At 40.2% G+C, this 15,719-nt stretch overlaps 1 protein-coding gene across 3 annotated transcripts; it reads right to left on the bottom strand.

Moving 5' to 3' along the window:
- Positions 1–10: 10 nt before the first annotated feature.
- ccnt2a (cyclin T2a) lies at positions 11–13,180 on the bottom strand. Of its 3 annotated transcripts, XM_006793672.3 has the most exons (10): positions 13,001–13,180; positions 12,216–12,297; positions 11,994–12,122; positions 11,631–11,691; positions 10,371–10,433; positions 8,937–8,982; positions 4,809–4,972; positions 4,575–4,645; positions 2,171–3,446; positions 17–1,988 (listed from the first exon to the last, which is right to left on the bottom strand). In XM_006793672.3, the coding sequence occupies exons 1-10, from the start codon at positions 13,156–13,158 to the stop codon at positions 1,915–1,917; spliced, it is 2,124 nt and encodes a 707-aa protein (XP_006793735.2). In that variant the 5' UTR covers positions 13,159–13,180; the 3' UTR covers positions 17–1,914. The 3 variants fall into 3 exon arrangements, with proteins under 3 accessions (XP_006793736.2, XP_006793734.2, XP_006793735.2); XM_006793671.3 differs by having other exon boundaries at positions 14–3,446; XM_006793673.3 differs by lacking the exon at positions 10,371–10,433 and having other exon boundaries at positions 11–3,446.
- Positions 13,181–15,719: the final 2,539 nt, after the last annotated feature.

Raw genomic sequence — 15,719 nt, forward strand, 5'->3', positions numbered from 1 at the left:
CATCTATACTTCAGTCCAACCATCATTTTTCAGTGACCCCCATACCTTTATATTGGATCAAAGAATTCAGCATTTATCTGTGTTTAAATATCATGCCATGTCTCCTCAAATTTAACTACAAATCAGTACAGTACAAGGTTTTTATTTTGCATGAAATGGCAAAGACCACCAGGACTTATTCTGTATCAGGGTAGTGGCAACATTAAAGTTTATTTGGAATTTTGAAATGAAAAATGGAGAAAAAGGATGTGAAGAGTAGCTTATGTTCTACAACTGCAGTAATCCTGTGTGTCCGAATGCAACTCCCCAATCAGGGTACAATATAGCCTCAGCGTAATTTGTATTTTGCACACGCTTAACATAAAACAAGTAACCCAGTCAGAAACAGAGAAGATTGGGTCATATCACGAATCTACAACGGAAGAGTGTTTAATGTATGAAAGTGATAATAAAGCCGTGTCCAGACACAGACAGGGCTGCAAACATAATAAAACCAACTGAATAAAAGAAAGTCAGTGATACACAAAAACTATGAAGCACGTCTACATTGCAGATATTTGAGGTCACCTACATATCAGGCAGGTCAATCTGCCTGTGGCCAATTATTCACAGCTAAATGAAAGCGAGCCAACAAGTGTTTCATCCTGAACAGTACCCTGTGAATCAGTGACTGAACAATGGGCATTTCCTTTTTTATCTAAAGGGCTACAACTTTATGAAATGTCTGATGCAGTTAAAATAAAAAGGGTTATGTAAACTTTAATAGCACAACTACTGTCCTTGCCAGCTTTATTTTTTTCCTTGTTGAGGCACAACCTTTGGCATCCAGCTTCAAGTCTACTTAAGAGGTCCAAAAAAAATATTTTTTTGGTACAAATTGCATCGCTCTTATGTGATAAGTAGGTGTCGGATGTGCCAGTTGCTGAGGGAATCAAGTAATATTCTCTGATGGAAACCTACAGTACATCACTGTCTTATAGCAAGGCTGTAAGAAGCACTGGAATGCTTCGATCATTTACCCGATGATACCCACTCCACTGATCAACAAAATAAAAACTCTTTTATAGGTATTACAATAATCTTGTTATACTTACAAGCAGCTCCTAACCTGAGTAGTCATGGTATAGCTTTTTTTCTTTAAACATACAAAAACGTATGTACATTTATCTCCATTTTTGTAAACAGCAAGTTAGCGCTCTCCTTCCAAATCCCTTTGATTGAAACATGCAAATCATACGCACAGTACTTAAGTATAAAAAGAAACCAAGACAAGAAAGTAATTTAGGAGATGAATTTTAAACACCTAAAAAATTGCATCCATCAACAGTACTAAATGGAATATCCGCAAACTGAAGGCATCTCCACCTGGCCACCATCTTCCTCCATAAAAACCACAGAAATGTGATTCAATGAAAATAAATTCTTTAAAAAAAAAAAAAAAAGTAAGAAAATAAGGAAAGTGCACCTTCCTTGCTTTTTATAGAACTTGTAATACTTGTGTTTTCTCATATGGAGATCTGACATGTAGGGAAAGAACTTCTCCCCCTGACGGAAACAAGCTTTCCCAAACACACAACCACCTTTTACACGTTCCTAGACCCATTTGAGGAGGAAGAATAACAAAGCAACAATTCAACACAATAACAGAAAGAGGACTGAGCACCAAAGCTCAGAGATGTGACCAGTCAGGAAGCATAATTTTTCATCTTTCACATCTCAGAAGCTGAGAAGTCCAACAATACTCTTTTTTTTTTTGCAGATAACTTTCTGCCTTTCAATAAAGGGTTTATCATCACATAGAGGTTTTTTTTTTCTAGGGCACTTAACAAAGAGGTGAGCATAGTCTTTAAAGTTTGAACTGTGTGTAGTTTGTTGCCATTTTCATGTGCTGGCCATGGCTGCAGAGGGGTGGACTCAGTGTCTCTGCTCTCCCACTTCATGTGGCGATTCACTAGGAGGAGGGTACTGCTGAGAGGTCCGCAGCCCACCTGGGTGTGACAGGAGGGGAGGAGGAGAAACGAGAATAAGGAGGAGGAGGAGGAGGAGGAGAAGGGTGGGGTGGAGGTAGGGAGGGAAGGAGGTTAGCCATAGAGCTGCAAGCCAGATGAGACACACTGCAGTACACGAGAGGAGCAAGAAGGGAAAGAGGGGGAAGAAAAAGATGAAGTACCTGCAGCACTAGAGCCACCCTTGGAGATTTTGCTCACTTTGGAGCTAGCAGTGAAGGATGAGGCCGAAGGGTGGTGGTTGTGGCTGGGCTCTGGATATGCCCTCTTGCGTGATGAAGAGGTGGGCCCAGGAGGCCCATGTGTTGTTCCTTCCATGCTGATGAGTCCAGGAGGACCTCGCAGCAGGCCTATCCCAACGCCTGAGCCCTCTGTAGCTCCGCGGCCGTTGCCACTGTGTGTGGGGGCGTGACTGTGTTTATGGTGGCGATGGGGGTTGTGCTCTGCCCCACGATGTTTCTCTTTGCTCACCATCGGGCTGGAATGTTTACTTTTGTTGTTGTTGGTGCCCATGCTTTCATCTGATGAGCTGTGACGCTCAGAGGACGACACTTTAATCTTCATTTTAAGCTCATCTTTGCTCATCTGTTGACTGCTTTTATCCAGCTGGGAACCACTGCTGGACCCCGGCACAGCTAAGCGAACTTTAAGCGAGCTTTTGTCCCGTTTGTCACTGTGATGGCGTCTATCTTGGCCCGAAGATGAGGAGGGCACTTTCATTTTCATTGGGGAAGCTGTGGCGCTGCCACCACTGCCATGGACTGTTTGTTTTCTGTTGTCTCCTTGGCTCATCATGGATGGTGCATAGCTAGAAGAGGAGGACAACAAATCCCCCCTTACATCACAGTCCATTACTCCACCATGCTGTTCCTGCCTACGTTTCTGCCCGGAGGCAGCCAGCTCTGCAGCATGTTTCTCTCTGTATTTATCCAGTGACAGCTTCTGAGCCGGAGACGGCTGAGCTGGTGGAGGGTAAGCAGACTGAGCTGCTAGTTGATGCTTAGCAGCTCCACTCGCACCAGCTCCCTTTTGTTCTTGTTTGACTGGATTGAAATCTATTTTTTCAGTCTTGTATAACATTGGATGCTGAAGCAAAGAGGAAGTAGAAGTTTGCAAAGATTCTGGGATAGGGATGCTGAGCGATTCCTGTTTTATACAGGTGGTAGAGTATCCTTGCTGGCTCTGGTTGCCCTGGGGCCATTCACTGTGGCTACCTGGATTGTATGTGGCGGCTATGGAGTCTAGAGCCAGAGCTGCTCCACCGGACTGGCTGAGCATGGGCATAGGAAAGGTAGTGCCTGCTTTGGAAAACCCTGGGTTGGAAGAAGGAACGCCAGGAAGTGAGGCATCAGCTTGGTCCTGGGCCAGTGAAGGTCCAGGAAATGAGTTGTCAGTCATCTGAGCGTTTTCAGTCTTAGGCTTTTTAGCAGCTTGCGTTGCCTGCAGGACAGAAAATAAGGCTGGTATGACTTTGGTTTTTGTAGCTGTAAGATGATGGCAAATGTAACCCACGTCAACTACGCACTGCCACATGACCTACGTCAGCTGATATAAGGTCCCTCTCCTGATTTGCTGCATAAGATAAGACCTGGGTGTGGAGGAAAACTTTTCGGCTTCTGCTGTGGCTATAAGCATGAACGGCGTCGAAAATGGCGTGGGAAACACGGCTCTTTCCTTCTCTCAAATGAACCATAAAAATTGTAGTAATTCAGCAATAAGTGTCTCGAACCTTTGGCGATAGCAATGGCAGCTGGTCAGTTGTTTCTATAATTGAATTTGCATTATTCTTTATACTTTGCTTTGAGAACGATTGTTTCCGTACACTCTAGCTTATTTAATCACTTAAACATGCTCTTTTTGAAACAGTGTACACTTAATTGATTATTCTTACTTGTTGGCTTAAATTCGGCTGTGCTGTCTGTTAGACAACTGCCTTTTTTCATGCTGTTTCCATATTTCTTTGTTGCAAACACTACCTGAACATAGCCTAAAGTGTACAGATAAAGCTATGAACCTAAAACAATGAGCAATATAAGTGAACTACTGTACTTTTGTGAAATGTCATAATGTAATGTTCAGAGTCACATTATTGTATGGAACAGTGGAATCATAGATGTGTTTACCGGTAAACTGAATTTAAATTGAAATGCTAATGGACTTGGCCCTACAGGTCCTGAATGTTCAAGCAGTGAAATTAACGTAAGCAGATTTATTTATTTTGTGGTTGTACTTATTTTGTTCCACTTCCCCTCAGGTCTTCAGCAGCTACGTGATTTTCACCTACATTGTTCTCTTAACAAACTTTCTGTCTCAAGTCTCATCATTCACACCATCTGGGCTCCATAAATAACCTTTCCTGCTGCGCATCAGTCAGTTATCTCTACTCAAACTAGCCCTTTAATAACTTACACAAACTGGCAGTAATGCTCAATGTGGCAAGATTTCGACTACAGTTCTCTAACAGCACCTACATGAGGTATTTGCAATTTAAAAACCTGCTGCCAATACTGCAAAAATAAAATATAAATACATTTATGGCTAACAAACAGGGCAGTAAATCCAGCCTACCCTCCAGTTGCGTATCCTCTTTAGTCGGCTGGGCGTTTTCTCCAGAATCTGCAGAAACTCATGGGTTAACTCTGAAAACGCAGGATATGCATGTTGTTAAAAAATTCTGATGTCAGTTTTAAAGCCGTTAGTTCTATAAACTTGTCCTTGGTTAAGTATGCCTACAAAAGAACCAAGAAAAGGACTTAAAGCAAATTGCAAGAGATTACTCTGAAAGGTAAAATTCTGTCTCACCATCAAGCAGCTCCAGAGTGACAGCGTTGTCCACATATTCCCACCAGTGTTTCCCATCAGTAGAAACCGGGATCTCCCAGTTGGACCACTTGCACGCCAGATGGATGCACACACAGGCAATCACTGTGGGCTTGTACTGGAGGCAGAAGGTAGTGAGGTGCAGACTGCACGTTGTGTGATGGTAAAGGCACGTGAGTCAGTTGATTCAGTGCAAGTGTGGTCCGGATTAGTCCCACATGTGGACAAAGGAGAAAAACAAGAGGGAGCCGACAGCTTTAATATAATGTTAGAACAGGTTCTAACTCATTGTTTTCTAATAGTGTTCATGTTAAATGGATTTTATAAAGTAAAAGATTTAATACAAGCACAGCTGTATGGTTGCAGGTAAGACAAGGAGATAATTCTAATCGAGTCTAAAAGTAACAAACATGTATCATAAAAATGTAATCAATCAATTCAACAAACAAATGTAAATATCAAGAACAACAAAAAGGTAGTGAAGTAGGGAATGACTCCACTCATAGTATCATAGTCATGTCTTTGCAAAACACGAGGATCATGAGGCCACCCGTGCAACAATGACATCATCATACAGTTATCTGACAAGGGTACCTTCCTACAGCACCCCCTTGCCCCCCCTTCTCTCTCTGAACTGTGTTAAATTGCTTAATCAGGTGGCTCAACATCAAGGCAATGAAGGCATACAACTTAACAGCCCTGTTGTATAGGTGTGATTGTACTGAATGAAGTTTAAAACCCTAATTAAATGCGTATAACTGCAGTTCAGTTTGACATGTATCTGTAAAACTCAACTGCAAACATGAGAATACTACGGTGGCCCCCGAGTTTAAATGTACTGAAACGTAAGTAATTGCCAGCAAATAGGAAAATGTTGTGAAGGCACACAAAGCACAACAGAAGTTGAACAAACAAAATCTAACTCGCGTAATGTGATGGACCAGCTGCAGAAGTGACAGAAACCAGAAGATATGAAGCACAGAGACACACTAAGAGGAAGCAGAGGGTTTATCAGTGTTAGAGGGAGAAAAAGAGTCAACGTAATGTGTGTATTTAAATAATATTGTGGCCGTTTACTGTTAGGACTGTCACTTATGCAGCTGGTCCATCAAGTTATTGTGTTCCAAAAATCACTTTTCCTGTGTTTTTGAATTTTTGTGCCATTGTGCTCTGTGTGGTTTTGCACAGGTTCAACCTGTAAGGGTCACTGCAGAATACAGACTAACTACTATTACCAGTTAAACACTGACAGCTAAGATGTATGAAAAACAAAGGTTAGGTTCTTAATTATTGGGGGGGGGGGGGGGGGTTGCTTTTTTTGTAGGAGCTATCATTGGACATTTTAAGTGTACTGAGGCCACGATTTAGATCTCTGCACAACATCTTAATCCATAATCAAAAAGCCTAAAGGAAGACAGTCGACTTCATAGTTAAATTTAACAACATTTTAATAAATTATTAATGCCGTTGTAGGGAGAAAAACACCTTTCAATAACTTCTGCATCAGTACATTTTAAACACTGCAGAGAGTACAATGCCTGGAATCTGTCTAAATGTTGTGATGATGACAGTTATCAAAGCCAATGCTTTATATGCTCGCTCTCTATATAAATGTATATTTAACCAATTTGACTGAAAACAAATCTAATGTAATCCTTATTACTGAGTCAAAATCAATTTGAGTTACAAGTTTTCTACATTTGAAGTTCCAACACATCTCCACCACTCACACTCAGCATCCAGACACTGTAAACTGAAGTTTCAGAAGACAAAAAGACATTGGTAACAATTTCCTCTACCACCTACATTAAAAGAAACCCGTTAAGGACCCGGTTTTTCACCTCAGAAACATGGCATGTCCTTTTGCCCTTACATTCAAAAAACAAAAACCACACGCACACTAAATGATTTGATGAAATTAGTTGCGCATCATATTTGGGTTTTTCCATAGCAGAGGTAAAGTTGTGCCAAGCCATGCAGTAAATGGTACAACTGTTTTTCCACTGCACCACACAGCAATAATAGTCATTTCCTTGAACCACTGATAAAGATCAGTAATGCAGCGATAAACACATTCCATTTGCTGCAACTTATCTGCTTTTCATGGAAGAGAGCAGTTTACCACTGAAGAGCTTTCCAAAAAAAAGCATCCTGCAACAGCTAAGGTTTGGTTTTCAATTGAAGAAAACGAGTTGAACTATTGTTATTGGGGCGATCGTGGCTCAAGAGTTGGCAGTTCATCTTGTAATCGAAAGGTTGCCGGTTCAAGCCCCGGCTCGGACAGTCTCGGTCGTTGTGTCCTCGGGCAAGACACTTCACCCATTGCCTACTGGTGGTGGTCAGAGGGCCCGGTGGCACCAGTGTCCGGCAGCCTCGCCTCTGTCAGTGCGCCCCAGGGCAGCTGTGGCTACAATGTAGCTGCCATCACCAGTGTGTGAATGTGTGTGTGAATGACTAAATGTAATGTAAAGCGTTTTGGGGTCCTTAGGGACTAAGTAAAGCACTATACAAATACAGGCCATTTACGAGCAGCTAATAACAAGTAAAATGAAACGCTAACAACACAGGAGTCAAACTAAAGGCTCTTTTCCATTAGTACCTACTTGGATCGAATCGCCACGGCCTTCCATTAGTTCATAGTACCAGGTACTAAAGTAGTGCCTGCTAGGCCGAGTTCCAAGCTATCTGAGCAGGTACTAAATTGTGACGTCGTCAGACTGCATGGCACTGATTGGCTGGTCAGTGGCGGCACTTGAGTCATGAGAGCGCCTCGTTCACAAAAATTAAAACCAACCTTTTTTGAAACCTGGCAACGAAGGAAACGGCCACCAAAAAAACCCAAACAAAACAACAACAACAACAGATCCTATACTGGAACCCAGTCGATCTGTGTTGAGCCTATCCGAGTAGGTACTAATGGAAAAGGGCCTTAAACTCCAAACCAGAAGGGTGAGAAAACCAGCATTCAAGTAGCAAAAACTTCAGTTCCTCAAATGGCCCCTTAAACTTGGCGCTCTCTGCATGACATGCGTCACCTCTCAGACAACTGGGTGACTAAAAAGAGCTCGAGCCAAAATGAAACTAGAAAAACATTTTTCACAGCACCGTCACAGTTATATGACAAAATCGTGTAGCTGCTGAAGACCTAATTTAGTTATTAAAGTTGTTTCAAATTTAATTGAAAAGTCTACTTTGGCAACTCTTGTGCCCTCTTCCTACCATTGCAATATAATGCAGCATTGTTTATGTAACCTGTCATAAATGACAGCAGCTCACTGGAAAAGAAAGATGGAAAACGTCCTTCATTTTATCTGCACTAAATGTTGCTGCCTGCGAGCTGCAATAACCGCTAAACATGATCTCTTTCTCTAAATTGTCATAAACATCAGTATCGCAAATTATGGTGATATATTGTTGAGGCTGTTTCACCCACTCCTATCCTGCTGTAGGGCTGTAGTGGAAATGCATGCCAGGATTGCTTGACTTAGCATGGTGTGGCTCAAGTGGACCAACCTAGGCTAATGGTAAAACCCTGATTTTTTGCAGGTCCTTAATGGGTTACAATTAGCTTTTTCTTAAGCTTAAATCAACTTTGAACTAGAAGTGCATTTAATGACAAGCAAACATTACAAAGGCTGAAGATATCTAAAGAGATGATACATTTTGAACAGACTCATATGAAAAACAACATTTTAAGAATTAATCTGCGGTACTTACCGAAGGCCCTCTATGAGAAATGTTTACATCTGTGAAATCTTTAGCTGCTATTCAGGCTACCAAAGTGTCTTTCTTTTAGAATTATGCACTTTTTCGCAACCGAACAAACGTGTGGGTTTCAAGCGCACCACTACACTTCACATTTTGCATTCAACCCATCTGTGCCAACACGTGGTCCCTTGTACAATACACCGCACTGCAACTGGGGCCGGTAACGCTACAAGCCACCACGTCCCGCTACCTTGGAAGAAGGGAGGGGAGCTGAGGGGAGGAGGCAAGCGTCCCAACAACCACCAGCGCAAGTAGGGCCGGTTGGACACTGAAAGGGTACCCTGCATTACAGGAAGCTATGGTGTGCAGTCAAAGTGCAACAAAGAGGGGCAGGATAACAACCTGTTGGTAGCCATGAAATAGGAAGTCTGTGCCAGATCCTTGCTTGCTGAAAGAGAGGGGGAAAAGACAGAAGGAAAGGAAAAATCAATTTTTCTGCAAACCAAAATTATTTTATCATTAATATGAGGACAGAATGTCAAGTTTAGCATTTAAGCAGATTTCCAACGCACTAATTAAGGCAAGACCGAGACTGGATAAAAACTGAGCTAAGCTAGTCCAACATTTTGGAAACTTAAAAGCTGTGGTACCTTTTCTGAATAGAGAAATGTTAATCTCAAAAAAGGGCTTATAGCCAATTAAAGCCACTACCAAGGTAATACAACAGGGCAACAGGGAATGTAAAGACGTGTTTGTAACCGGACATGGACTGTAAATTTGTCCTTAGTATACACCACAAATACAAACAAATTTAATACTACCCCTTATAGACTATTGTCTAGTAAACAGTGAAATTAACATTTTGTTCATTTTGAATTGTATTCATAAACAAGTGTGATTTATATGTCATGTGCACAAAGTAGAATGGTAGCAATACATTCCTGGATGACAAAAAATATTAACGTTTTGGTAGTTTTTTTCCTGCACAGAAGGATTTTTGGCAACCTAAATATAGTCCTTTTGTTAAGGGTTTCACTAACTCAAGTATAATAGGAATAAATGTTTGTCAAACGATCACAAATGCCATGATGCAGCATATATCATTATGAAATAGGGTGCAGGCTAATTCTGAGACAGGAAAATAAGTATGTGTAATCTGAAATTGAAAAATATAATTTCAGCTCATAATTATGTCTTATTTTAAGAATATTCCAAACTCAGAACACTTAAATGCACAGCTCTGAGTGGTGATTTCTCTCTCTTTGCTCTCATCTGCTCTGCAAAGGCTGCATGGACTCTGGGTTACAGTTTAGTCAGGCAGACAAATCCTGCATGAGGGCCAACACAAAATCCACCAATACTGGAGCAATTTATCAATAACAAAGGCAGCTCCCATTTCTAAACAAACAAACAAAAGTTTTAGACAATCAGCAATTTGTATGAAGGAAATTTAAAGGTACCAGGTTGGGTTTTTTTAGGACTGTAGCTGCCGGTAATCTAGCCTGGCAGTATTAAGATGGACAACGTTTTTTAAAAGCACACATTTTCTTGATTGAGTTTCTAGCTGAATTTTTGCAGCTCTTGGTTTATTAAAGGTTACAGTTATATTCTAGTTATATGAAATAGTAATATCTCAAAACTAATTTCATCTCAGTCTTGCTTTAATAAGTGTTGGCTGTTTATGCTATGTCAAAAACAATGTGAAGGAAAAAACACAGGGTTAAGTGTTTTCACGTAAGTATTAAATCAGCAAGGTTTTCTTCCCCCTCCCCACCCACATCTGAGGAGGGATAAACAAGAGCAGAGGGCACAAAGAGCAAAGAAGGAAGCCTCTACCTCGCACTAGCTGGGTACATTTCACCACATCAGTGTGTGGGTGATCAATAGTTATTTCAAAGCCTGGAACAAAATACATGACAGGTGAGTTCAACACAGACATAGCTGGGAGGTGACATGTCATTTTGTGATAAAAAAAAAAAAAAAAGGTAAAAAAGCAAGGGAATTTGCAATCAATTAATATTAGTACACATCTGTGTACTGTTGTTAAAATTAGATTTTGGAGCTTGATAATGAATTTAGGTACATTTAAAGTGAGACTTAATTGACTTGTATAAACAGATTTTCCACGATTGAAGCAGGAGAGCACAAACTGTTCTAGTCAAGCCAGAGATGCATCAATCCAATACTGGGATTGATATCTGCCCAACTGTGACTCAAAAAGCTGGCGAAATATCAAGGCTAATGACCCAATCTACACCCGATCTATTTGACTCCATCTCGTTCTGTCTCACAGACGTGTGATGTAGAAGCCAGAAGGATGATTGTTCTGGGGCACTTGTGGGGAAGGTTTTATGTAATGTATAGTATTTGCAGTTATATAACACTTCTCTAGTCTAGGAACAAAAGGAGAAACAAGCATGACTGTAACATAGAGCTATGTGCATTTTGAGCTCAAATAGCGCTATAGCAAATAAATGACAGAAATAACACTAATAAATCTATTTACCCACAATAAATAATGAAATGTTTTGTGTAAGTTTTTATGTAACATTTTACTAATCACTGCAGATCCACGAAATGTAATTTATCTAGGGTACTCCTTTCTTAGCTCTTGTTTTACATATAATCTAAGAAAGTGATGTTTAAGATTAATCTCATGTTGCCTAACATTACATTAAAAACAAACAAAAAACTATCCCAAGTCTCTTCCTAGTGAAGAATACATATTTCAACACTGGTATAAAATCACTACAAAGTATCAGCAGATACACTTTAGGTATCACAAATGGGAAAAGTTGGATCGGTGCATCCCTCGTTTCAACATAGAATTTTGCAACTAGATGGAGAAAAAAAATAAAATAAAAATCAGTGCCACATTTGTAACTAGCATTAGCAAAAAGAGAATGACATGTCACCTTTACATGATTCACTGAAAACATGTGAAAACAACCATATGCAAATAAAACATTTCAGTCAGCAGGCTGTGATAAACAAATTCATCAGTAATCAATAGCACTACTCCCTTACTTATAATTAACCAATGATATTGACAAACAAACCGCTCTCAAGTCATCCACTCCAGTCACCACTACTCACCCAGGGTCTGCAGCACTATGGATTCAAGTATCACCAGCTCTTGAGCTTGCTGGAGGTATGCCTGAAGTTTGATAGACAGTCATTACAACACAACTGTAATGTGTCTATTAATCTAACCCCCTAACATCTGATTGCAAATGGCCAAAACTCCAAACAGAGAGGCTCATTACACTATTACTGCAAGCCTTGATGGGTGTATTTGTTTTGTACACACCAACTGCAGGCCAGTGCAGAATAATCAGAACCGTTTTACAGCGTAGGGAAATGCGGCCCAGCCGCTTTAACACAGGCAAACCATGACCACTGAGACAACTGGAAAGAATTTTTTTAAACAATACAATATGCACAGATGCCGATACTTACATTACTTTTTGTGTCTAGAGGCGGTTCTTGGGGATTTAGGCAAGCATGTGCAACTTTGATTACATGTTCGAGTTTCCGAGGTTGCTCTTCCACTTTTGCAGCCAAGAATAGGGTGGTTGGAGAGATTATCTGTATAAAAAATTAAAAATGTAAGTATATCTGTCAAATCTACTCAACAGGTGGCTGGTGGTAAACAAGAGAGCTAGCTATATTACTACTTACATTCCTATGGAATTTGCTGAAAGAATGGTGCATATAAAATCTATGCATGTAAACGATTGCTGTGTTTATTGTTAATTGAGAGCTGAAGGGAGAGTCAAGGAAAGTCAGAGCAAAACAAATGCTCTTATATTTATCTCAACATACACAGTCTTAACCAGCTGAAGGAGTCGATATACGTCAACTTTCTCAACTTTAAAAAAAAAAAAAAAAACGGCAATTTGACAGTTTATAGAGTCACGATTCGCATCTTATTAGCTTTAAATAATGGCCTAAATAACAAAAATCACTGAGTGTAGAGAGAAATCTAAAGTTTGTATTTATGTCGGTACAGTGACATTAACATAAACCAGAAGAGGAAAAATAATGGATTTAAGAAAAAACACCTACTACAGACCAGACTACGAAAATATAACGTTATCCAGTAAATAAATGATTTTTTTGTGAAGCTATGTATTTCTGTGGGCCAATCAAAGCTGCAAATTAGCTTCAAGGCCTTCAACACGCGAACTATTAGCTAGAGAAATAACTAGCATGCTACATTAGCGCGAAGCCAAAGGGAAAACAATTAAGAGTGAAAGGCATTACTGTACTTAAAGGTAAACGACTTAATAAGCTAAAATATTTTTCAAGAACATAACAAAACAAAGCACACCAACTGAAAAGTCCCGCGTCAAGCTCCCGAACCTCAAAAGCGGTTCAAAATCAGCTAACGGGCATAGCTAGCGGTTAGTGAGCGCCATGTCTCCGTCCAACCTGCCGGAGGAGGAGATGTTTACAAAGGATACACGTTGAGTCTTTGACCCATATCTTGGATCAGATTTGCCGCTTGCTGTCGGTAGGAGAGTTCTCGATCTGCGTCTACTCCACTTCGGCGAGACGGCGTGTTTTCGAGCTGTTCCCGGGTGAAAAACCATTTCGACGAAGACCCCCGGCACGCCGCCATTACTCTCCAACGTTTGCTTGGGCATCAAGAAAGAGGATATGACGTCAGTGTCGCACAGGAAACGCAACTTTTCCGACTTGTGTGCCCGGTTTTTAAATAAATGAAGACTGCTTTATTGCAAAGATTATATTGTCACATGCACGATAGAAATAAATATAATGCTTTACAGTTTTACAGTATTACACAGTATAATGAAACTTTTATTTTTCCAGCCTCCCTTCCCACAAAACAATTATATAAATGCAAAAAAAAGATCAAAGAAATGGACAAAAGAAAGTGCAAGTAAGAAATAGAAACAGTAAAATGAGTTCAAAAAAATGTCTAAGCTTGAAAGCCTTAGTTGTCCCTTGCAATGCGCAAGTCTAGAAACAGATCTTAATTAGTGTAATAACGGATAATGGTTTGACCTGACAAAAAGCCGGGAAGCCTAGTTGTAGTTGTTATAAATTTTATTGGCAGACACAAGATTAGAGACGCAAGGCTTGAATGGTTTGAACTTGTGCAGAGGAGTGATTGTGGATATATTAAAGGATGTTGAATGTGGAGCTGCCAGGCAGGAGAAAAAGAGGAAAACCACAGAAGATGCTGTTGGTTCTTATAAAGCACTTTTCTGCTCTGTTGGATAAAGAACTTTATCAAACATGCCTCATTCACCCAAGCAATTTTTTTTCTATGCTATGTACATTCTATCAAACATTCACACCCATACAAGAGCATCTTGGGGTTAGTATCTTGCACAAGCATATTTGGCATCCAGGGATCAAACCACCAACCTTCCAGTTAGTAGATGACGTGCTCTACCTCCTGAGCTAAAGAATAGGCTTGTGGATGTAGTGAAAAAGGACACGTGGAGGGTTGTTGTGGCAGAAGAGGATGCAAGGGATACCAGATGGAGGCAGATAAAATACTTTGGCCACTGCGGCAAACCTTAAACAGACTAGCCAAAAGAAGAAGGAGTCAACAGTAGCAGTGGGTGAGTGTATGTCTTGTTCAGGAGTCTGATTGCTTGTGGAAGAATATTTTGGGGTCTTTTAGTCCTGAATTTCAGACTCTTTTAACTTCTGCTCAAGAGAAGAAGCATAAACAGACTGCGTTATGGGTGTGTATTGTCCTTAATGTTGTTGTGGGTTCTCCTAACAACCCTTGTGGCTTAGCTGTCCTGTACTGATGAGAAGGCTGCTCCAGTGATATATTGGAGCTTTTGAACAGTCCAGCGTCCATACCACACTGTGACCGAGGACCTGAAGACACTCTAACACTAACTGTATCTGTAGAAGCTGCTGAGGATTGTAGTTGACATGCCAAATGTTCTCCGTCATCTCAAGTCTTTCCTTAAGTACAGTCTTTGTTGTGTTTTCTTGAGTAACCTCTAGGTGTTGTGAGATCAGGTGAGATCCTCACTGATGTGTTTCCAAATAAATTAAAGGTTTTCAACCTCTCTACCTGGGTACACCAATGTATATTGGAGTTATATTGACGTCTTATCATGGCCTGTTGCTCCTAAAGTCAAAAAAGATGCTTTAAAACTACATTGTAATTTACATTTATTAATGTTTTAAAGACTGCTAATGATTTAAAATTGAAGTTAATACATTTATCTTTTATTCCTCAGAGGCCGGAACCACTGATCGCCTACAATAATCTCCACTTTGGATGGTTAGATGTCCTACTTTTTATGGAACTAAACAGGATTTTATCTCTCGTCCCTTTGTCTCACACACCTGGACAGTGTCCTACATTTTGTAAAAATGAACATGTCAGGAACCTGTGGCTCACAAACTACTGATATGCTCATCTATGAATGGCTCACTGATGAGATCCAGAAAAATGAAGAGACACAAAGACCATTGAGCCATAAGAACAAACTTTAGCTTCCATTGAAGTAAAATTGTATTTATACAGCACTTCTTAAAATGAGAACAGCCACAAATTGCTTTAGATTTAGTAAGAAACAATCAATACTATAACAATGACCCAAGATGCATATAAGCAAGCAAAATGAACATAAAACACATAGCACGACCCAAATATCGTCACAATCACTTAGTTTTCTGACAGGTATGCAGAATCATAAGAAGGCCCTGATCTGTGACCCTAAAAACCTGGCTTGTAATGTAGGATGTGAAGCAATTCAATCATGTAAGTGGGGGCTTCACCCTCTGAGGCTGTAAGAGTAAAATGCAAACATTATAAATGAAATCTAAGCATGACAGGTAGCTGTTGCAAAACTTTAACAGCAGACTGTACTGTAATTTTGAGAAGTGGTCTTTCACAATAGTTCTCCAGACCTTTGAAGGTTTTCAAAGTTTTTCTTTGGACATTGGCTGCTTGTTCCGTCCTTGGCCCAGTCGTTGTACCTGACCATTTGTACCATTGTATCTACCCAAAGAGATGAACCAGTGTCGTGTCCACCCATAACAACAAAAAACTATTTTTAAATTGTATCTTTAGGCACTTTCATACTTGCAGCTTTTCACAAAAACACACAATTCCTTCCCACTTTAGTTGAAGCTGTGCTAAAACGGAAACAATAACACAGTTTGACAGAGATGGAATGATAT

This window comes from Neolamprologus brichardi, chromosome 16, assembly GCF_056152115.1.
Source record: "Neolamprologus brichardi isolate AB-2024 chromosome 16, ASM5615211v1, whole genome shotgun sequence".
Classification (NCBI taxonomy): Eukaryota; Metazoa; Chordata; class Actinopteri; order Cichliformes; family Cichlidae; genus Neolamprologus; species Neolamprologus brichardi.